Source organism: Melopsittacus undulatus, chromosome 7 (assembly GCF_012275295.1).
Source record: "Melopsittacus undulatus isolate bMelUnd1 chromosome 7, bMelUnd1.mat.Z, whole genome shotgun sequence".
Taxonomy (NCBI): domain Eukaryota; kingdom Metazoa; phylum Chordata; class Aves; order Psittaciformes; family Psittaculidae; genus Melopsittacus; species Melopsittacus undulatus.
The window spans coordinates 54,251,524-54,276,175 of record NC_047533.1 but is presented as its reverse complement, the minus strand read 5'-3'; the positions used below and the strand labels follow the sequence as shown (position 1 = coordinate 54,276,175).

Genomic DNA, 24,652 nt, shown 5'->3' with positions numbered 1-24,652 from the left:
AAACTGTAAAGGTGGCAATGGCCGCAAGGGTGGAATACAAAATCAACAGATTTCAGGCAGTGAATTATAAAATGCCTGCTGTGCAGAAAATCCTGCTGATCACAGTTAATCATAAGGGGAATTGTTTTCTGAATGAAGACCACAAGAGCTGGTCTCATGTTTTGCAGCACTGCATTCACTTGCTCATCTATTTCTTGTACCCATTTCATAATAATGTAAAGACTTTATCAGAGAATGAAAATGGGATTTTGATAGCAAAAAACAAAAAGTCACCTGCCAGTAATCTTGAACATGGCTGTTGAGTGGATTTGACCTTGATTTCAGCTTTGTTCTTGACTGGCAGGTGCCTGGAGGCCTTTTGGTCTGCCTTAGAAGAACTTGGTTTAGAACAGTAGTATTTGGCGCCTAATTATGAATGCAGATATTGCATGTGTTTGTGATTTACAAGGCCTTGCTTATGTGAAACAGGCTATAAACTCTCCTTGGAAATGTATAGTAGTCTGGAGTAGATAATTACACTTTGAGAAAAGAGCCTCTGTTTCCAGTGAAAACACTGTAAAGTTATTTCAGAAATGCTCTGACCTCAGACGTTTCATATAACTTACACAAAATGCTTTCACATTTGTGCAGCAGTTAGCAGCTTGATCTCTGCAATCTCATAAACGAAAGCACAGAAGTCTCCCTGGGAAAAAAGCAGGATGTCTATGCTGTGGCCTACAAAGCTAGTGTTATTTTACTCACTCTGTTCTTTGTGTCTAGACCCTTAAACAGAAGAAACCTTGCCCTCCTTTAAACAAATCTTTCTCCCAATCACACCCCACCCCCGCAAACCCAGCTTTCCTTCAGATTTTTCTTTCTCCCTGCCTCCACTCAGTGTACACACACTAATAAATTCTACAGTAAAAACCTTGGGAGAATTTCTCAGCACAAATGGAAAGAAGATGTCAAAGGCTGAGGATAGGAATTTTCTTTTTAAAGTTGCAAAAACAATAGAGAACAATTGAAACAATGGGGGAAGAGCCAGAGATGGGTGAACAAGCCATGACAGAATTGCATTAATTTTCTTTCGCTGAACCCCCACTGGTTCTATTCACTAGCATCCAGAAGAGCTATTTTTTGCTTGCAATTCTTCGTTTGTTTTTCAAGACTCTTGGTGGAAAGCAAAAGCATTGCAAATACAAGTGCAGAGATAATTGTTCACACTTGTGAGAATGTTCACACTAGAAATGCTCTTATGGCCTCTTGAAAAGCTGTTTTTAACTTCTGGTACAATAAAGTTGTCAGATATTGATGAAGAATTTGTATGAAAAATTTGTGTGCTGGAAGCGTGACTTCATAAAGAAAATAGTGTGTCACAGTAGGGGAGAGCAAACACCAAGCAGTCATAGTTGCTGGCTTTGCCCAATAGAAAGAAATTAAAAGAAAACCCTGGATTTCTGAATATGATGTGGACAAGCAGTTTTAAGAAAACTCTGCAAAGAAAAAGAAGAAAAAAATTGAGATGTGATTCAGTCTTATAATAAACGTGTTTGGGTATGGATTGCTCTTTCAGAGAATTCTTAACAGAAGATACACGAGGGTATCAGGTGTAAACAGCTGAGCATATTGCCAGCAGTTATACCAGGAAGATGGTTTTGTAGCCCCTCAGATCTGCTGGCTGAATCTCCTGTGAGCACACTCTTATCTTGTTTCTGTTCCAGTGAGCCAGCTTAGTTCAGGGAGCTGATGCAGTCTCTGCTGTCTTAGTTTGTACCAGCTGGCAGAGCTGTGGTAAGCATGCCTCAGAAAAGCTGTGAGCCAAAACCCATCAGAAGTAGGGCTACCTTTGGGTGTAAGAATGGCGTTGAGCAGCTGGATGAAGGCAGTAGCAACTTCCACAACTGTGGCATGATCCAAAAGTCAACATCTGTCTGTAGTCTTGATCATGTCATGTTATCTGTAATTTCACGCTTAAGACCCAAGAAATAGGATTCTGACTGTAGCAGATAGGGGTCATATTATTTGCAGTTTGCAGCCAGTAAGATATTCAGAGCCAGTAACAGTGGATAATTCAAGGAGAGAGAATACGTAAGCACAGCCCTTCACTTGTGCTCAGTGTTTACAGTAAAAAAGGCAGAAACAGCCAGCACTGACTGATTCTACTTCTTCCCATTCTGGAGTTACTGTGTTACTGATGGCATGAGTTTGCAAATTTGCAAGCTTAAAGACATGTATGTGTATGTTTTAAAGTGGGCCTGCTGTAAATATAGTCTATGTAATGTCACATCCGAGTAAGTACGAGTCTGTAGACTGTGCTGCATGTAGTTTCCATTGTATATATATGAACATGTGCTTTGGAAAGGGTCAGTAAGAGTGAAAGTATAAAGAAAAAAATATATGGAGACACCTTAAAGGTGCAGCAAGTTTGTATCCATTCATTAAATTGTGTGGTTTACTTTGTTTTCAAAGAGGATAAGTTCTTGCTGAGTGGCACAAAGTGGATGGGATCATAGTTACTTGAGCAGAAGGTTCCCACTCAGCTAGCAGTGAGCACTGTCCTTTGTAAAGGAGGTACTGAGAAGTCAGGTAGCAGACTTGTTTCTGTGTGCTCTGCAGCAGATGGAAGACATGGCAGGCTATGGAAGGAGAGGCATATGTTTTAACTCCTTGGAAGATTTAGCAGCAGATGCTCTTCTCTGGCATGCATCAGCAACCCTTAAAAATAAGCAGAAAATTGGCTACAATGGGGATTCTCAAAAACTTGCATATGGTTGGTTGCATCTATAATACACAGCAGACTGACCTTCCTTCTATTTGCATTTATGTGAACCACATGAATTTTTACTAGTGTAAATTATGAAATTATTCAAACATGCTCAGCTCAACTAGATTGCACTTGGTTATTTCTAATTGTCTTGCTGGTGGCAACTTTTTCTTGTGCTGTGTTCATGCACATATACATGCCCTCTCTGCTAGCTTGGATGGCTCCTTCTCTGTTTCCAGCAGCTTTCATATATACCCAGGTCCTTCTTTGTAATGAAACACCTGCATATCTTTCAGAAAAGAGAGGTAGAGTCTGCACTGTGTAAGCAGCCAGTTCTCTGCAGACTGCTAGTGCTTTTATTCACAAGATACTAACCTGAGAACTAGTGTTTTAGAAACCTGCTGGTAGCTTGCTGGAAGGTGCTCAATAAAAATGGAATAGGAAAGGACCAAGCTGTTACGTGATTCTGTCACCTTACTGTTTGTCTGGTGGTAAGTAACCATAAATATTACTTCTGTAAAATCATGTTATACAAAGAGCAAATTTTGCCTAAAACACTTGAGACTAAACATCAACTTCAGCATTGCCAAAGATAGGAATGAAAACACTGCTTTTAGATTCCCGAGTCCATTTTTCTTTGGCAATCTAAGCAAAGGAGGGTGCCAAAATACATGGCAGATTTATATGTCTCTGAATTTATTAGATGCACTTGCAAAGAAGTTTTACAGTCTTAAAAAAACATTTATTATCTGATAGGAGATAAACTGTTATTCCTAACTGGAATCAATAGGAGTTTCGCCATTTCAGGCATAGTTTTGCTTGTTGAAGTAATCTGATTCAGCACACAGGGTGAGCAAACTATTAAAAAAATAACTACACAGTGCTATTATTAATGCAGTGAAGAAGCTGTCTCTGGAATAGCCTTGGCATTTGGAGTGAAACATTACAAGGACATACATTGTTAGGAAGAACTTGCAAACTGTCACAGACCTGTTTCTTGCTGTTTCCCAGGACTTTGTCAGTATTAATAATTCTTCTTTGCTTTTGTTTCTTTCAGGGCCCTCCTGGTCCAAAAGGCGAGAAGGTGAGTTGATGTACAAGTGACACAAGATGAATGGAAAGCCCAGCATGAACTAAAGAGATCGTTTGTATTGACGCAGTGTAATGTTAGATTATGTAAGAGAGCTGGGTAGCACACAGATGCTGTGTTAAACCTATCATCTCATCTTTCCACTTTGCAGGGAGATCAAGGTGATCAGGGCCCTCGGGTAAGCATCTTAAAAAACAATGTTACACTTCCCCTTCGCTGAGTAGGCAATTAGTCTTTAGTGCAAAACTAAATTAAATACACTGTCTGAGCTAATTATGCTTATTAGCTGCCTTTACCCTGCATGTTGAAGTAAGTGTCTGCAGGACAGTAATATTGGACATGACCAGATAGTGTCTGGGAAGATTTGAGTAACAGTAATAATGCATTCAAGTACACAATTTTCATTATGGGTGGAAGCAGGTTTCACAGTGTTTTTGCTCTGCTGTACAAACGCTGGCTTTCCTAACCAAACCTTTCAGTTTCCCCAGCAATGTTTTCGTGCCTTGCATGGGCTCCCACAATGCAGAGGGCTAGTGGGTTTCTAATAAATATACTTCCAGATTTCATGTAAAATGTATCCAGTAATTAGTGAATTGTAAACAGATATCATGTATGCATGTATTAGCTCTTTTTCCTGACATGTCTGTATTTGATATTTGAATAATAATAATATCACCTTGTAAATACATTCAAACAGTTAGAACATGGTTTAGCTGTGGAAATGTAAATGTTCTTTTAGTTTTTAAATATGTTTATTTTAGCAGAGAAATAGAGAAATACAAGGGTGAAAGTTCAGATAGATTGGCTGTGCCAGTTCATTCTTCTTTACATCTGTGCTTCATTAGAAAATGTTTGGTTAATTGTTCTGATGATATAGTGACTCTCTTTGGTTACATGTTTATAAATCTCTGTAATGGCATGTTCCATTGATTTTATTTTTTATTTTTTCTGTCAACTATGTTAAATATTTTGAATTTGTAATTTTATTCTTCTGTTGTGTTTTATGCGTATTTAGTTTGTAGTTAGTAAGATTATCTAAAATCACAACATGCGTTTCTAGCTGAATTTGGTGTTGGTGCTGTCAGCTTTAATTACCTACAAAGGTGTTTTGTTATGCTTGGTAACATGACTGCACATTGTAAAGGCCTATTAGTGAACAGCTTTAAATATTATTTCAGTTGAAACACAAAAAGAAAAGTTGGAAAACTATTTAAAGATATAAAAAGGAAATAGAGAGTAGCAATGTGAGTAGAGTGAATACACAGATTGAAGATTCTGAAGAATGTGAAAACTTCCTTTTAACTTCTAAGTAAGTTTAGTATCTCTCAGAAACTATGCTAGTCTGTGTATTTTGGCTGGTTCTGTGATATGGAACCTTATGGAGACTATGAGGGGAGAGAAGGCAGAGAAGGAGAGTAGACCTCTGGTCTGTGCCTGTGGCTTAGGAGAGGATGCTCTATTAATCCTCTGACTGATGCATGGTCAGAAGTCTGTGCACAGGTGCTTGTGCTAAGTGATCTTCCATTCAGAAGAACTGGTGTTTAGTTAAGAACAGGAGAGCAAATTTGACAAAGCTATAAGAAGGAGATACATTTACAAATGAATATGGAAGAGCAATACTGTGAAGAGTTACACAGCTGAGGATAAGAATCTGGAATTATGAGTGTTGGAGAAGTTTTCAGGGGTCTGAAGTTAGGGGTCTGAATACAAAAAAAAGAGTTATAGACACATGGGAGAGATGATGTTTTTTCTTACAGTGGCATTAAATGGAGAGCAGAGAGCAGTTTTGGAGGGTAAGCAATGGTGCCAGAGACTCTACTGGTCCAGAAATCCTGGCAAAATATTGGACAGATGTAAGAATTAGGAAGTAGTTAAAGAGTGTGCGTCTTTCAATCCCTGGGATGGAAGTGTTGGCAATAGTAAATACGAACATGCAAGTTTGTTCACTGTTATCTTGCAGGTTGAACAAGTGCAAGGACTGCAGTGGAATATCTGCAACACAAAAACTGTTGCGTCCCTCTTTGACAAGACAGCCCTCTATACTGGAGGGCAGTAGAATCTGTACTGGGCCATAAAAATTGTTATGGCTACATTGTGGTTTTGGTAAATCACTTGCAGCTAAAAAGCTAAAAATATCTGACCTAAGGAATTAATGTTTAAGGACAGCACAGAGTTATATCTGCAGCAGCAGCTGGCAGCTGAGACTGAATTCTGTATCTGAATGTAGAAAAAGAATTTAGTAAGGCCAGCAGTAAAGAAGAGGTGGTGAGTAACACCTTGTGGGCTAGCTGAACCTTCGCTGATTGTTTAGTCAATGAATATTGTAGTAATGTACCTTTTTCTGAAGTATATGGTTGTAGCTTAGGTAATTTGCTCAGTCTTGTTGCTTTTCCCTTTATCTTTTTTATGTGTGTTTGAATGTGTTCTGCAGCAGCTTCTTCTGTTTGCCTTGTGGATTTCACAAGCAATAAGTACTACAAAGCCTCTGACCATTTTATGTTTCATGGTACAGCAGTTATCTCTTCTGATGACTGTCTTCAGGGTGAATCTGCTCAACTTGCTATGCCAGGGGATTTAGAATATAATAAATGGAAATTATATGTGCAAGCCAGTCATGCACCAAATGAAAATAAACCCATTTAACCAAGGCTGGTTACCTTTTCACATAGTTATCCATCACTGCCTATGTAAAATAAATGGGTTTGGAGGTGATACCATACCAGATTGTTTTAGAGAAATATTCTACCTGAAAGTGACTGTGGGATAGAATCAACATTTGGATTTCACAAGTTTGCAGACATACTGACTATAATATCCAAAAGCAATAGACATTTTTAAACTAATTCAAGTTTTACAGATAAGGAGCCTGAAGTTTCTTTGGTTTTCTATTTTTACATATTTGTTTGAAACTTTTTAAATCCTGCTGAAAAGCAAAATACTCCAATTTATAAAAAGCCTTTAAAGATTTTGTAATGGTAGAATTACAAAGGATAAATTGACCAAGTATAGATTGTACCCTGATTACTGGAAATAGATCTTCAGAGGTGAATGTCTGAAAATGGAACAGCTAGTACTGAGTGTCTTAATCACTCTGTTCTCATCCTTGTGTATATGACATAGTAAATATCTTCTGTCCTTTTGTTCAGATACATGAGAGATTCCTTGCTTACCAGCTCTAGAAATCATCAGCTAGCAGCTGCCTTTAAATTGGTTTTAATCTAGGTACCATCCAGAAGCCATACTTACATATTTCCATAAAATTAGTTTGTCTCTTTGAGATGTTAAAATAATTTTTCTTAGCATCTGGATCTTCCCAGAACTGATAACATCTCTAAAATATCTTCAGGAGAAGGGGAAGTTCTATAAAAGTACTCAGAAGTTTATTTTATTGTGTTAGCCAATAAAGGCTTGAAGATTAAAAATTGACTTGTGTACTGTTAAAACAACAAGGTTCAGAGAGTGATGTTCTTTTTTGTTTAACCCTTTCCCCTTGCCTGTTTGCTTTTAATACATTTGCTACTTAGTTCCTGCAAACTAGGGAGAAATCATTGTTTTACAATAGAAATTTTGCAGGTTCTGTTCTGTGCTGGAAAACTATTTAAAAATGAACTAATGTTGACAGAAATGGCTCTGGATGCAGTCTGTTTACTGAAATAGCTCAATACAAGTGCATGTGTATATGTAAGCTGTATTTTTAGCTGAAGTACTGTTTCACTTGTATCATTATAGACACAACTTTTATAAACTGTCCCACATTAAAAGGAAATTGAAAATATCCAAGCAGTACATTTTGACCTGATTTTTATAACAAAATTTCAAAAATTATTGTTTTAAAATATGTAATATTATTAGTTAATAGTTTTTTATAGAATGTGTAATAAATATATTGAGCCTTTTCACACTTCTACTGACAATAAAGAGAAAACCTATATTCCTATCATAGAATCAGTACCTCATTCATAATCAAATAATACTAGTTGCTGAGTGATGATTAAATCGTGATCATTAACTTTTCACCATCTTTTAAAGCCATCTTATTTTGCATTATATTTCATTTGAAGGTTAGGAATTTTTAATTTTTTTAGAGAGGAACAACTTTGCTTCGCAAAATAGGTAGTAGTATAAAAATTAATCTGATTTCTTGCCTTCAGTTTTTTGAAGGCAATGCTAACTGTAGCAAATGTAGGTAAATCAGTGATGTAATAGGAAGCTTTATTCCCAAACAGTGCTAATTTTTATCTTCATTCAACATCTCGTCAAAGCCAAAGGTATGAGAATATGAGAATATTACGTTAATTAAATATAATTTTACATAATATAAACATATTCTCTGAATTACTTACAGGACTACAATTGATGATGTTAAATTATATCCTCCTAAAGCTTAATTTTGTTTATAAATACTACTCACGAATTTTATCTTTCTTAATAGAAGGACTGAATAACTTTCATTAGCATAAATTAGCTAGGGACAGCTTCTTCTTTTCTGATTTTCTCTTTGGTTTCATTTATATGAATATATTGTCAAAAACTCTGCAGAGGTGATGAAAGCCCTTCCCAAATCTTTGTTCACGAAGTCAAGCCATCATCATTCCCTTAAATGATATTCTTGTGTATGTATAAAAGAAAGTTTTTGGTTTATTATGTGTTATTTCAAGTGCAGAGTACAAACACGGCACCACTTTAAGTTCACACTTGAGCAATATGATTACCCACATTATTGTTTCTTGTGTTATTAATTGTCCTATGTAAAACAAATTATAGTTCACATCATAAACTATATCTAACCACTGTTTGAAACTATGCTCTTGGTGCCACAGTAAGAAGGCTAAAAGAAAGTTCATGATTCCTTTTGTTAACTTTTACTAAAGCAACAACATAGAGTAAACTGCCGGACATCTGGTTTAATGCCATTTTTTCTGTGAGCAGCTAATTTAACTTCTGAGACTTTGTTTCTTTATCTGCCAGAAGGCAACACTAGTACATACCTTCTCCATTCCTGGAACTAATTATCTGTTCTGCTTCACCAGTATTAGGCTGTTGTGGCTCCCCTGTTTTCTCTTAAGCTGAAACTAGGATAACAAATTGGAGCAAGATAACTTTGAGCTCTGTAACTATAAGATGTTAGGAAAGAACTCAGACTGCAATGGTTGCCAGCTTCATTTGAAGCAGTGGGACACTGAAACGAAAGGAAGCTGTGCCTCCTTTCGGAGTTCACAGGAGTGTCCTTTTGGCTGTGGATGACTCTCTAAGGCCAAACTATGCCTTTGATGTTTGACTCCTGAGGTTCCCCTGGGGAATGCAGGACAGCTGTGACACCCTCTAGAGTGCCACATACATGCTCCCAAGATGAGGATGTTGTCATTCCTGTCTTAAGAGCTAGTTGGTGCATGTCTTCACTCACCACCAGTTGGTTTGCATATAGCCCCTTTTTAGTAGTGCCAAAGGAATGGTGAGGAAGGAAGTCTGTGTACATCCTGTTCCTTTTTCTACAGCCATGTCCTCTGACTGACAAAACATCATGTAGTTGTTTTAGCTCAAGCTGCAGCTGTCACGCTGCAATACTGAACACTTGAGTTAGACCAATTTGACTGAAAACAACTCTTTAAAAGTATTTCATCTGGTCCTGATGAATATCATAGAAGTGAACCACTTACCTGCATTGCACAATTGCGATGGGTATATAATTTGAAAAGAAACATAAGCTGGGACAGAAGATTTTTGCTGTGAGAACTAGCTTGGTTTTGGGGAAAACCAACCCATCTTGAAGTTAACTGGATGTCTACCACCAGTTTCAGTGAGAGTAGTAGGTTTGCCTTCAGGAGGGAAGGCAATACATATTTACATAGGTCAGATGGTGATCACTCATCAGAACTTGCAACTGAGTTGCATGGAAAAGATATTACCTCAGTGAAAATAAATCTAATGCTAGGACCAAAATAGAAAAGTTCTTTTTCCAGTTTTGTTCATTTTGAGTGCAATTTCAGGTAGAGTTTACTGTGAAAATAGCATTTTCGCATTATATCCACATTATAGAAAATAACACTTTTATGTTGAGCTGTTTGTACTAGTTCTTAAAATTACATTTTTTTTATTATTTTAATACAAAGTCTGAATCATTACATAATGTATTCAAATTAAAGCTCTTTGCTGAATGATTGCCTAAGCAAAAAGAAATTTCTGGATCCTTGGCCTCTTGGGGTGCACTGTTTTAGTTAGCAGATTTGCTGATGGAGAAAGCAGCAGCTATGATAAAAGGGATTATATAAAAGAGCTCCTGCTGAGAGTCCATGGCACCGTACAGGGTGATACCAAACACTGTACTCCCCAGGGTAGGTACAATAATTAGCTGCAGGACTGGTGTTTGGTCTGAAGGATTAATTAGAACTGGAGGTGGTGTTGGGGGGAGGTAAAGCAGCCATAAAGAGTGTCAGGATCACTCTGGCCAGAAGCCTGTGTGATTTGATGTGAAATAGCAGCAGCTGGCTGTAACCTTAGGAAGTGCAAGTGAACAGCAGGTGGTAATTCCTGTCTCATTTACCATGTCTTCACAGGAACATGTAAGCTTGTGCAGCTTGGGTTTATTGGCAGGTCAGAAGGAAAATCCTAAGGACGACTGTGACATTTACTATACTAAGTAAATGCAATAGTAAAAATGGAGTGTATGTAGCATAGTGTAAAACCAGAAGTGCTGTTGCTTAATTTTATTATACTTGCCATATGGCAAGGTTATGATGACCTTATAATATTGCCCTCATGTTGATCAATGCACAAAGTGGAATGTACCTGAAAAATCTAGGACTGCTAGTAGGAATCACATGTTTGATGGCTGTGATAATGTAACAGAAGAATTATTTATACTAAATGAAAAATCATATGATGTTCTGGCATCTGTCAGTTTTCTCCATAGCTATTGTCTGGGGACAAACAAGCTTTATCGACATTTCCAGGCAGGTAAGCAGGACAGTACATTATGAGGCCTGTTAGCCTCCTCCAAGCATCATGTTTTGCTTGGCATTTGGGCAAAAATTGCAGTGAGGCATGCAACAAATGTGCTAATTTGGAAATTGTAACCAGCTAGCATTTCAGGGTGAGCTTGAGTTGCTGTCAGCAGAGGAATTTAGTGGGCCAGTGGTCGCTGTTGATCACTGTAGTGTTTTGTATTCTGTGAGGGCCTCCTAGGGTGTAGAACAAGAGCCCTTCCTATGTGCAGTTCAAGAATCAAACCAAATAAAGAGAAAATAGAGTAGCTTTGAATCCGTCATTAAGAACAGCTTTAGATAGAGAAAAAATAAAACAGATCTAAGGGATATTTGGGGTTATATTTATAGCAGAGTGACAGGAAGAGAAGAGAACTCATTTTGTGGGGAGGATAGCTCTTTTTATGCCTTTTTCAAAACTCATTGTGTGCCAACATTATCTTTCATGGATGCCAGAAGATGCAGTGCCCTCTAAAGCCTCCCACACATGCAAAAACTATGCACCCATTATAGTTTCTTTGCTGGGTTCGAGTTAATATTCCTGTGTTTCTGGCTCTCTCCAAATATGTGTGTTTTACATATGGGGAGATGATTCAGGTCCAGGCTGGCACTGCATGCCTCTGACCTGCGAAGCTCAGAGTGTATGAGATTATGACTGCTTTAGTCAAAGGAAAGAAAGCTTTGTCCTACTTAGGAACAAGCTGAAAGATGTTACTACACTGCTGATGGAAAAATTGAGATTTCCTATTTTCTCATATGTTGTTTATGTAGGCAGGAAACTGCAGTACTGATAGCTACTCTTGAACATGTCTGTGTGGTGCTGGGAAGCACTAAGAATGCTGGGGATGCACTGAGAAGTGCTCTATGTAAATGTGTTTGTGTGAAGCTACACAAATCTTTCGAATCTTTTTCATTTTTTCTTGAGTTAGAAAAAGAAAACTTTCATGGCAAGCCACTACATTTTCCCATTAAACTCCTTCCTTAATTAATTCTCAGCTCTACCTTTTTCAAGAAGAACGAAATCAAACCTAATATGAGTTTTGAGTTTTCCACTTCTTAAAATGTCAAATTGGATATGTACTGCTTCTAGAGGTAACTGAAAATTACTGTGCTGTAATCCTAAAGGCTGAGGAGTAAAAATGAAGTTGTTGAAAGATTTTCTGTTTATCTTATTTTTTTTTTTTTATAAATGAGACTTAGAATGTATTGCTTGCTACTCAGATTTTAGTCCTTTTGTAGGTTTCATGTTTGCACTCATTTCCATTACATGGGTATTGTAGCTTTATCTAGAAAAGGAATGGACCATGTGCACAGCAGGGCTAATGAGTCACAGATGTAAAGATTCTGGCAAGTTACTATCTTAATAACTTATATCCCATAATAAGAGAATTGCAAATTTGATGCATCTGTTTTCTATATTATGTATCTCTCCTGTCTTAGTACTGTCTCAGAGTGAGTGAGTTTAAATGTTTGGAGTTTTAGCCTTTTTTGGGGTTATCTTTGTATTTGTTTGTAGAGATGAGATTTCTGGTCACCGGGCAATGCAGTTAGCCACACCACCATTCGTTAGAACAAAGAAAGTAGGCTTTCAGGGTCTCAGCTTTCTGGTCATGGGTTTATATCAGGAATGAAGCTAATGAAGGTGTTAGTGAAAGAATGTCCATGCATCAGAAAGTTACTCCTCCTTTTCTGTAAAGACCAATGCGGTCTTTGTGATCCAAGTATTCTCTGACATGATGCATGTGGGGATGAACAGAGCTAATATTTGCCATGTTGAGAGAACCTGCTGCAGCTGGGAGACCTGGCAGATTGCCGTTGCCTGGGGTGCTCTCCACCAAGCCAGCTGGGCTGCAAAGGACTCATACACTGTGGCAACATGGTTTGCCCCACCAGAGTCTTCACACAGGATTTCCTGGAAGCCACCTTGTCTGGCAGGCAAAGCGAGGCACAGCTTTCCTTTTTGAAGGTGTCAAGCTGCAACCCTACAGCCATACAATCCAGGCCTTACAGAGAGGGGCTGTGCCACCAGTTCTGCGCACATGCTCTCAGAGGTGACATATGTCTGAGCATGCATACGGGGAGCCTAAAGCTACCAGACTGTATTTTATTCTGTGCTCCTCAGCCTGATGCCTCTTTTCAGACAGTGTGCTATGCTAAAGACAAGGAAAGGACTTGGGGATTTCTTTCTTTAGGAGTTCACTGCTCAACTCTGTAAGGTTTCAGCTTTATCAGAAGCTCTGATTCACACCCTACAAGGCAACACAAGAAAGGTGTTGAACTGAGAGTAAAATTCACTCCTTGTATTGTCACAACAGGCCATGATTACCACACTCCTCTGTCTTGTACCAGTAAAGTACAAGTTCTGCACGTGTTGATAGCACATGTTGGTAGGCTAACATATGAGAAAACATATGTAGCATAAAAAGCTTGAGGGGAAAAATTTTGCCCAGGATATGAAAATGTTTCTTTTATGTCTTGAAATTGTTGACCTTAGCCATTTTGGAATACCCAAGACCTAGCACTAGATTGTTGTTCAGTGTTTATAACTGTGTATGTACTACCAGTTTATGTGCGGAATGTCATATGTTAAACACAACGTGAGGAGCAAGATTTTAATTATACTAAGCACTTCAAAATCCACCATCACTGCTGTCAAGTTCTGCAGCAATCCAGAGTCCAGGCTTTCTATGTAACTCTCAGATTGCTGTCGCACATTTTACTTGAAAATGGCTCAGTTGTCTGCTGGCTGACAACTTAAAAACTATCAAATATCATAACAATTTATTGTAATTTTAAGGAAAGTCACATCTGTGGGACTGCTCCTTCTAAAATCTCTTGATATTCTCATTGTAAATTAACAGCCTGCATGTGCAGTGTGGTGCAAACCCAACTCTGTTTCCCATATGACAGAGAGGCTGTTTTCTGTCAGTAGGCAATGTGGGGTATACTAAACATAGTGTTTGTTCTGTTTGTCTGTTAGTAAATTGTCTCTGTGATGTTTGTGTTGTGCTGTTTTGGTACCATGTTATGCTGTGTCCCTAGGGTCTGCCAGGCTTCCCCACAGTCGCTGCTCTGCACAGTAATCAGATCCTCACCGTCAAGGTTTGTGGGTGACATGTACCTGTTCAGTCAGATCTCTCTGTATCAGCATAAAAGTGCACATGAAAAAATTGCTTTTACCATTGAATACCAATGAATCCTCACAGTGGACCTAAGTTAACCCTTTTGCACTCGTATAAGTACTCCTGATGCAGAGCATGGGATCATGCCCATAACTATGCATAGTGTTAGCCCTGGAAACACCCACATTCTCCATTATCTCAATGAGTATTTTATTTTCAGATGATATTTTTCTGTAGTTCTGCTTCCCTGAGGCATACAAGAGTGTGGAAAATGTCAGTGAACTCATGCTGGTTACATGTAGAGTCAGCTATTTGTGTTAGATAGCAGAGGTTTAATCTGTACATACAGATTTTCTAAAAGCTGCATTTGCAAATTAAGCAGGAAGGATTGAAGCAATCTGGTGAGCTGGAACTCCATTCTTCATGGCACAATATGCTGGTTAGAAAGTCTGACTGAAAGTTGAACTGGTGCTTTGTCTCTTAGAAGCTTTGCTGAAAGAACAACATATGAAAATGCTGATTTCTAGAGCCCAGGCAATGAAAAGATAATACATGTGAAGTATTCTCACAGAAAATCTCGGGAGAAAAATGTTACGCAGTTAACTCATTGTATGTGAATAATTCATGCAGTGGTATGTCCTGTATATTAGAGGTAAATTTCTTCAAAAGAAAATGCACAGTTTCTGTCAGGCAGAAGCACCGGTTTATATTATTTTAGTTATTACAAATCTAATGAATATGTCTTTATTTCTTTCTCGGGCCTTCTGATGTCTATTCTTCAATTCTCTCATCTCTGATCTTCAACCTTTGACCTCACCTGCCTGATCAGATGGTGTTTCCTAAAATCAATCATGGGTTTCTCTCAGCTGATCAGCAGCTCATTAAACGCCGCCTCATTAAGGTAGTGCTTCATCTCACTGGAGTCTGGTTCTTCTTTACATTCAGTTTACTCTTTGCTGTACCTTTTTGTCAGATGCCTTCTTATAGCAGGATGTTTGTTTGAAAATGTTTTGGAATGAAGCAAGAGTTAACGATATTAACAATCGGAAGGCTATGGGTAGTTTTGCTAAATGATCCATATTAAGATGCGGTCAACTTTTCCAGATTTTAGCAATGGTATGCTGGAAATTAAGTAACTTAAGTACCATGTTTTGGTGTCTTTTTTTTTTTTAGGGGAAAGTAATATGTTTTGGCAGCTCTCTTGGAAATTGGCTTTTACAAATTAATAAGGTAAATTAGAAGTAAAAGCCATTAAGAGAGTTAGCTAATAGTCATGATAAAACAGCTCTTCAGAAGAGATGAAAAATTATGTACAACTTCATGAAAAAGCAGTTATTTTCCATGCTCATATTTGAAATCTATCCATGCACATTGATGGGCTTGGAATATTTCCATTCGAACTATATATTCTCACATGTGACTCTTCTTTTTTACCTCAGCTTTGTTATTATTATGTGAATCATGAAGCAAACAGCTGCGTATTGAAAACAGTTACTTGTTCTGGAGAACTAGATGAGTAAAATGTTGCAAGGCTACCCCAAATTTTGGCATGTGCTGTGGTAGGACAAGCAGTTTAGAATTTGAATGTTCTGCTCTGTGGCTGATTGCATTGGAAGATACAACCCTCTGGTCTCCAAGGCAAAGTCCAGCCTTTGCCATAAGCAGTAGAGAAGCCACTGTCCAGCTCATGGCAACTTCCTCCAGTCTGTCTTGTGATCTTTCTGGGTAAATCAATGTCTTTGTATGTGATTGGTGCCTATAAAGCAAACTTGTGATGAGTTTTATGTTGGTTTAGGGGGACCAAGGACAAGCTGGACCCCCTGGACCTCCAGGGCCACCGGGACCCAGAGGGCCGCCAGGAGATACCGGCAAAGATGGTCCTCGTGGGATGCCAGGCTTACCGGTGAGTTAGTCTGTGGCTGTCATAGTGTTCAAATGCCTCTCAAGTATATGCCAGCTGAGCTTCAAAGATGTTTTCTGAGATAAGATTGGCAAGTGAGATATGTGGGAGCTGAACCACAGGCAGAGTTAAGGTGTATCTGAAGTCCCCCTGTAAAGGGCAAGTTCATTGCAGGGCCAAGAGTAACACGTAGGTTCCTTGCCTCACTCTTGTGATAGTTTACCCACACATTCTAAGGTTTCTATGTTGCTCATTGGTGTAATGTAAGCATTGCTGCCCAAAGTACAATGAAGTTTGGAATCAGGTTCTGCCACCTTTACACAAGTATAATAACATTTTCTTTGGCTCATTTCCTTTTTCATTAGAACAACCAGCAGAATCCATTATTACTGCTAATTGTTTGGCTTAGGCACAATGTCTGACCCTCTGCTTTTGGCACTTCATGACCTGATGATTAAACACTTTTTAAACAGATGCATAGACCCATGGACTTTTTTTTTCTTTTTCTAAGCAAAATATGAGTATGGTTTTGGTTTTATATTTTGTAGGCTCTTTAATTTTCATTCTTTTGAAAGAAGTAGGTCTCTTTTCATCATGAATGCCACTGTGTTATCAGTGTGGAAATGGAATCACAGGCAGGAAAGAGACATGGCAACTGAAGCACCACGTGTACAGCTGCACACACACACACACCCTCTCCATGTTAAGTACAAGCTATGGCCAAGAGGACACGTAGGGAACTAGCAAGGTGAGGACCAGCACTGGAAATAGAAACAGGGCTTTTTGAAGGGAAAGAATAGCTATTATGTTGGGCTAAGGCAGAAAGGCATAAAATTTCCCTGCAGGGCCTTTTTAGGTAAAACCAAGAAAGAAAATACCTACATTCCTGTTCTGGCCCTATTGAGGTTGCCTCATCTGAAACACTGTTAACTGTGCAAAAGCAATATAACATGATGATAATAGTAAGACCCTGCTAAAATTTCTTGTGAAAATCCAGCAAGGCTTGGCAATTAAGACCTACAGTGCTTTAGGGCTGCTGCTGTTAATGTTGTTGCTTTGTTTGTTTTTGTGTTTACCACTATTGCCCTTATAAGTTCCAGGTCATGGTTATGAAATTACATTAAAAGTCTTTTTTTGTTGTTGTTGAGCACCTACTCATTTCTTGTTCATCCTACAGCACATCAGGCTTTGGGCCTCATCTTGGGCTCTAGTTTCTCCTTTTAATGTGGTAAAATTGACTGCAGTCAGCAGAGTTGCTTCTGCATTGATGTAGTAAAGGTGAGACTGAAACCAGAATGCATTTCTGAGTACAGTGGTGTAATTTTTGTAGTTCAAGTACAAGAGGCTGGAATCAAATGGCTTTGGTGATTACAACATGACTGTGTATTGCTTAGGGTTTTGTGTTTTTTTAGCAGAGGGAACATTAGTGTTTCTCATAACAGAGAAGTAATGCATTTTATGCAATGAGGTCATTCCATTTTATAATAGTTCTGTAGTGATTTTGACTTTAGATGGCAAGAGAGTTTCTTTTTATAGTTTTTTAAGCTGTGGCTATCTTAAGCCCTATAGCATTATGGAAAATCAGTTCCTAATACCGCTTTAGAATCAGATACAAACAAGCACTCAGATAGAAACCATCCAGATTGCTGACTGCTGTTACCATTCTGCTCCTTCCTATTGTCCTGTACCCTCAGGTTAGTGATCCTGATCCTCAGAAGGTTTTTTTTTCTCCATGGCTGTGTGGTGTGCAGTCAGCAGGAGACCTGTAAAGGGAAAGTTTAGCCAAGAAGTGGTGACAGCTTTGTATCTTTAGAAGGTTTGCATGGACCTTTGAGCTAAAGAGCTGAACAACAAAATAGATACACTGTGTTATGCATAAGGACATTGCAGCACCACACAGCTGTAAGATGATGTCATCGCAGTGGTCAACCACCATTAAAAGGCAGTCATTTCCATTTTTTGCAGTGTTAGGCAAAGCCGGGATTTCTTTTCCAACCTGTCTTTCCCAAGCAAGGAGCTTTACAATCACCAGAGATATAAGATGTGCTTTGGCCCCTGTTTTCCCCCATGCCCATGCACTTGCTGTGTATCCTAAGCAAGTCAGGCAGCCAAGATAGCAAGGCACAGGGAGAAACTCCAGCAACCCCATTACTTCTCTTCCACAGTGTACCAGGGGAAAGGAGCAGCCTGTGTGCCCACATGTCTCCATCTCATCACCACCTTGTGTCCCAGAAGTGTGCAACCTATTATGGATACTTAAAGCTTCTAAAGATGATAAAGTGTTGTTTTCTTGGGCAGGAAATCTTTAGAACTGAGATGGTAGAAATGTCAGACATACTGTTGGACCTATGGCCAGCAGAGAGCACCAAGGAAGGGAGGTTAGAAAGGGCTTCTCAGCCAGAAGGCCTAAGCCTTTCTTTGGATGTCCACAGAAAATCCTGTTGGAACCAGAACATACTTGCCTTCTTACAGAGTAATACCTTTGCATCCCACAGACACCAGAACAAAGACTTTGAAACTTTAATGCCTCCAGAAAGAAATAAGGAAAGAATGAGGTTTTTGGTTTGGGTTTGTTTTTTTTTTTTTTTCCTGATAATAAGACAACAGCATATGATACAAACTCTTGAAATTATTCATCTTTATTTCCCCAAATTTATGGAGATATCTTGATGCTCACTTCAGGCTGTGTAATTGCTGTATCCAGAAGTTAGCAGTGATGTTTCAGAGAGAGCTGAAAAGTCCAACAAGCTCAGGTAATTAGCTGTCAGAAACCCTTGTATATCTGGTTTCTCTCTCTTCAGTATCTTGGTGTGTTTGAAGATGATACATATCTTCTTCTGAATGCAATGCACACATAGAATCATAGAATCAGCTAGGTTGGAAAGGACCTTTAACATCATCAAGTCCAACCATTACTCCAGGGCTGCCAAGACCACCACTAAAGCATGTCACTAAGGGCCTCATCTACATGGTGCTGGAACACTTCCAGGGATGATGATTCCACCACTTCCTTGGGCAGCGTGTTTCAATGCCTGACAACCCTTTCTGGGAAGAAATTATGCCTAATACCCAATGTAAACATCCCCTGTCACTGCTTGAGGCCATTACCTCTTGTCCTATCACTTGCTACTTGGGAGAAGAGACTGACCCAGTCCTCTTTACAACCTCCTTTCAGGTAGTTGTAGAAAGTGATAAGGTCCCCTCTGGGAGCCTTCTCCAGACTAAACAACCCCGTTCCCTCAGCCATTCCTCATCACACTTGTGCTCCAGATCCTTCACCAGCTTTTTTGCTCTTCTCTGGACCTGCTCCTCAATGTTTGCCTTACAGTGAGGGGCCCAGAAAAGAGCGCAGGATTTGAGGTGCAGCCTCACTAGTGGGTGAGGCTCATTCCTGTACAGGGGTATGATCACTGCTCTGACCCTGCTGGCCACACTATTGCTGATACAGGCCAGGATGCTGTTGGCCTTCTTGGCTGCCTGGGCACAAGCTGGCTCATCTTCAGTCATCAGTCAGCACCTTCAGATCCTTTTCTGTTGTGCAGCTGTCTAGCCACTTTTCTCCAAGCCTGTAGCATTGCATGGGGTAACATAGTGTTGCACATGTGCCCAGAGAAGCAGTTCTGATTCTTTTTGGTTGTCAAGAACAACATCATCAGAACAGTTCTCATAGTTTATTTGACATAGTTTTATTTTATGACAAAGCTGCTAAATAAGATCCTGCAACAATGCTGATACAACAACAGCATGTGGACTGCCCTATGCTCTATTGTGTTTACAAGGGAGTGATCTAAATGCAGATTGCTGAAATTATAAGGAATCCTATTTTTTGGACGGTTATTTTTAGCCCATATTGTACAACTGATATGTTTTACTGTCTCTATAGACAGCTGTATATATTCATATGGAAGTACGGGGAGAAAATAGATTCTTACTTTATGTACAGCTGTGCCCACAGAAAAAGAATATATTGGAAAAATGATGGGTTACGATTTTGAAAGCCAGTCTAGGTATTTAACACCTGAGTAATTACTTCATGGCTTCAAGATACCAATTTTTATGGGTTTATGGAACATGATAACTTGCAACGGTAAGTTATGCCTGCCTATTAAGGTGATGGCACAAAACACTTATTTTGGAATATGAAAACAGTGGGATTCAACACATGAAAATCAGCTTTCTCTGTGTCCTTTAGGACCACTGACTGGAATGGAATGTTATATTTGGAACTAAGAGTCAGTCAGGATATCAATACTTAACTGTTGTGTTAAAAACTGTAAAATTACTTGATTGTGAAATAGTACTTTGCCTTTTTAAATGTCTGAGATTTGGCCTACCAGTTTAAAAATCAATAAAAGTAATATACATAATATGCAGTCAGCTGCCACACATATTTAAGAATGATTATTTTAGGATACTTTTATTAAGTAGAAAATTGAATTCTAAACATGTTACATGACACGTTACTGAAATTATTCACTCTTTTTTTTCTTTTTCTTTTTCTTTTTTTATTTTAAGGGTGAACCAGGAAAACCAGGAGAACAAGGATTAATAGTAAGTACTTTGCCAGTATGTAACAAATACATGACATGTATACTTTTTAAAATATGAAATTCCAAAAAGCTTTATAGCTGTGTATTTCCTAACCTTCCTTTGTCACAGACTATTTGAAGCCTCATTTGTGAAGAAAACATGAGAAAGACAACCTGCTCTTTTTACATCCAGTTGCCTGTCATATAAAGCCGACTTCTTTAAGCTTGTAGTAGAGGGAAATGAAACAGCTAAGGGCAAACAGCAAAGTGAAAAAGAGTCAAGCCAGGTGTTCCCAGTTCCTGGCTCCCACTTATCACTGTCTCTGAAATTGAGCTGTTTCTACGTTGAGAGCATTGAGCAGTACAAGAACCATCTACTTGTTTTAAGGGCCAAAATCCCAGCTGTCTCTGTGGCAATAGCTCTTGGCTCTTTGCCTGATGGAGCAGTGAAGACACAGCACGCTAAAACTCTCAGAATGTTCTCCTCTCCTGAGGTTTTGATTTTTCCCTCTGTGTGTGTGAGAATGTGAAAGAAAACTGAATGCATTTTTTACAAATATTCAGATATGGGAGTAAATGTTTTCTGTTGCATCAGGAACTAATTAACCCTATTCATTTGGAAGCAAATTGAAGTTCCACTGGTTGTAAATCAGCCTCAGCCACAGGGCAAGGCATGAGAAGTTTCTGCCTGTCACATATTCTCAGAACTCTGAAACATGCGGTGGTTCTTTTCCCTTAAGATCTCCCTAAATACTTATGGTCATTCTTATTTTTATGAGAGATGACAGAACTGTAGCCTGTGGCATATGGTTTTGATTCCTGAATGCTTCTGAGGAGGAAGATTATATACTCAGCAATCACTGCAGATATGATTGCTATCTGTTTGTATTCATGAAGTTTTAAACAGGTGTGATGATCTTTAACCTTGACAAATTGCAAAACATTTTGAATTAACAGAATCCAATATCTTGTGAAGGAAAAAAAATAGGAAAAAAGATTCTGAGACTCAGAAATACCTGCTGTGATCAGGAAGTTAAAGTCTTCTACTTTTTCATTTCAAGATAATGATTTAACAAAACCAGTCTAGGTTAATTCTGCAGGAATTCTTTTGTAAGTACTTGCCTTTGTTTCACACCAAGCATCTGAAGTCTGAGTTACCTTTCTATTTCTTCTTCCTGATGAAATTGAAACTGTGAAGCTGATGGGTCCCATAAAGTACTAGCAGTCCTGGTGTCCAGTGGGTCCACTTGTTGGGGTGTACTATGGCTTCCCAGTTGACCACATGCCCTTTCCAGTAAGAAGCAAGCATTGTGGCATTTATTCTGGTTCTTTGTCCACGATGAAGGCAGGATACAGTCAAGGAGAGCACCAGATGCTGCTAAACAGTTCCTACAATTTAGATGTACTTGCTGAAGTTTGTGGAATCTGGAGGTTACCTGTAGCCTACAGGATCACACTCTCAACAGCTTTAAGTTCCATGGAACTTTTCAAGTGAAGAAGAGCTGCAAGCCTGACCTCAAGATTCTAATAATGAGGATAAAAATTCTTCTTTTTCATTAAATATCTCTAGCACTTATATTTGGTAATGATTCTTGGTATTTCTAGGTGAACGTACAGGTTATTGATAGAACTTGTGAACCAACAATTGCACAGCTTGAAATTGCTTAGTCTTCTATTTTTCTCTTCTTACAAGAAGTGGATGAATTTCTTGAAGAACGCAAGATAGTAGATAGTGAGAAAGCAGCGTTTTCCAGCTTGTGTCTCAGAATGTACCACAAGCTTATTACACATGTTGAGTAATTTGTAACCTACTCAAACAATGTGTGCCTTGATTCACAAAAAGCTAAAATCATTTTAATACATTTGGAGTTCTGGGAATGTTCGTATTTTCCATCCAGTGACAGAGGAAAACCAGTGGCTCTAGTGAAGACAAAGATGTGACAATTTTCTCCAAAGGAGAATTTGCTGCCATGTTCTCTACTTTTAATGAAGTTCTTTTCAATAAAGAAAAAGAAAATAGTGTTTCAGATGATGTTGTGAGGACAGTAACAACTTTTCTTACTCTCAAGCAGAAGTTTGCTTGGACCTTATACAAAGACTAACAGTGAGTTCTCTGGCATGAATTCTGCTTTGGCACAAGAGAGCTCAAACTGTCTTAGGTGCACTAGGGAAATTTGCCTTGAAGACAGTGAATAGCTTCTCTCCTTCCCAGTTCCCAACGTAAGTGTGTGTGGGTTGGGACATGGTAGTGGGAAGAAAGGTTTAGGAAGGCTAGTTGTTGCTTACAAGGGTCTCTCGTTCCCAGTTGAAAATCTTTCCAGATTGTTGCATTGGGCTTCTATTGCTCTTCTGTCCTGGCAGTCGAGACGTTTGCAAGGGGGTTTTGGCTCTATATGTTGCTATGGCAGGAATAGTCTGTTTTCTCTTTGAGCCACAAGAGTTCAAGCTCTTTTTAGGTGAGATGGAAGCTTAGGTCAAAGTTTAAAAAGTATTGACTATATGCATCTTTAACGTTCTAAAAGAATGTAAGAATGATGAGTTAGTTGTAATTTGTGTCTGGTTTCCACAGCACTTGAAAGCCCTGCAGATCTACTTTCTGCAAGAGCTGGAGGTATTGTTCCTCTGTGCAGAAAGGATTAAGAGAATTCAGAGGGAGGCCAAGTAGTGGAGTTACCAAAGGGATTAAGTTTTGAAATGTTATGTGGAATCAGTTAAATGTATTTTATGCAAGAGAGAAGGCCAGCAATTTCCTTAGCTTTTCAGACTTTTCAGTTAAAGTTGCATTCTGCCTCTCCTAATTCATCCTTCTTCCCATGCTATTTGTCTGCTATTCCTCATTATATGCTCTCTTAAATGCCATACACATTTTCCTGTTTTATTTTCCCATTTTCAGAATTAATCATTAATGAATTTTTGACTCTTTTCTACCCAAGAGCTAGGATTTCTGATTGCGGACTATTCATAAGAACTTAAAGTGAGTCAGTGATGGGAAACCTCCAGGGCTGACACTGATAATGCACACTTTCAGATTCATAAATTGCAATAGTATAGAAGGTGTGCATGAGGTGGTTTTGTTTCTAATTTTCATATGGGAGAGTTTTGGATGCTTTTATATAGAAAGCATTTTAAACTAGTGCATAGTCATAAAAAATTGGAAGATCAAAATTTGCAGTGTTTTCAGCTTCTTGTAGAAGTAAATTTAAACATGTTCAAGTGTATGAATCAACCATTTCTTGTCACTGAAAAAAACCTTGCATATTATTTTATCCCCCAAAATTGGCTGCAAAGACAGGTAAGTAATTTTACAGATGTTTTGCATGAACAGAACACTCCAGAATAACCAGAGAAGTCAGGTAAAGGTGTCTCTTTGCAAAAAATATCTGTACTGTAATGATCAATCCAAATGTAAAATCCCTCTGCTTTAAAATATATTGTTTTCCAAACTAGTAGTTTTGTACTTATACAGTCTTGCTGGGCATCTGTTCAAGAAAATAAGAATGTTACTGCTTTTGCTAGTTATTCAGAATAAAGAGGATGTTCTTCCAAAGCATATTGCCATTTCTGTGAAAGACAGTGGAAACCTTGCAGTTAAGTCTGCAAAATGTCACATCTTTAAAATTAATTAGGATTAATTTTTCACCTTAGGTTAAAATGAATAAAATGGACACATAGGGATCAGGCAGAGCTGACTGGGAAGTGCTGCTAAGTTCAATTCAACCTTTTAGGCCAATGGCCAAGACAAGATGCTCAGCTGGTGTGAATCTTCATAGCTCCCTCAGGAACCTACTAATTGTGGTTTTGTTTTCAATGGCCAGAGTTCTTCAGCAACCTTCTTTGTTTCATTCTGGTAGCATATTCATAGCAAGTTTTATGAGGTGGTGTTCTTATGCTGTTTAGCTGCAAAAGCTAACTAGGAACTAGCAGATGAAATGGAAATTCTCAGCCTGTGCCTCTCACAGAAACTATTCAGTTTTTCCCCAATACAATTGCATTGGCCATGACTTGCAGGAAGTCTCAGGAGCTGTAGTCTTTGCTGTTTTGTAACTTCTGTACTTCAGTAATGGCTGACCCAACAATGGCTAAAGCAGTGATAATAAAAAGCTCTGCCTGATCACTAATTAGTACTTACTGCTGCTCTTTTCATAAGTTAAGGTAGATAGCATGGGAGGGAATACTACTTAATCACAAGTTATGTGAGATTTCCCATTATAGTTAATCTGTTTTCTTAGCTGGTCATTCTTTTATCTAGGTGATTCATCAATACTAAAGCATTGCACATTTCAATACT

General features: G+C 38.6%; 1 protein-coding gene across 1 annotated transcript in view; it reads left to right on the top strand.

Annotated features, from left to right (window-relative positions):
• Nucleotides 1-24,652, top strand: part of COL25A1 (collagen type XXV alpha 1 chain) — a 303,851-nt gene that overhangs the window by 200,191 nt on the left and 79,008 nt on the right. Inside the window, exons 6-10 of the mRNA XM_034064996.1 lie at nt 3,801-3,827; nt 3,985-4,011; nt 14,765-14,836; nt 15,731-15,838; nt 20,351-20,386. Of these exons, the coding sequence (XP_033920887.1) occupies nt 3,801-3,827; nt 3,985-4,011; nt 14,765-14,836; nt 15,731-15,838; nt 20,351-20,386 (270 nt within the window). The remainder of the gene's footprint in view (nt 1-3,800; nt 3,828-3,984; nt 4,012-14,764; nt 14,837-15,730; nt 15,839-20,350; nt 20,387-24,652) is intronic.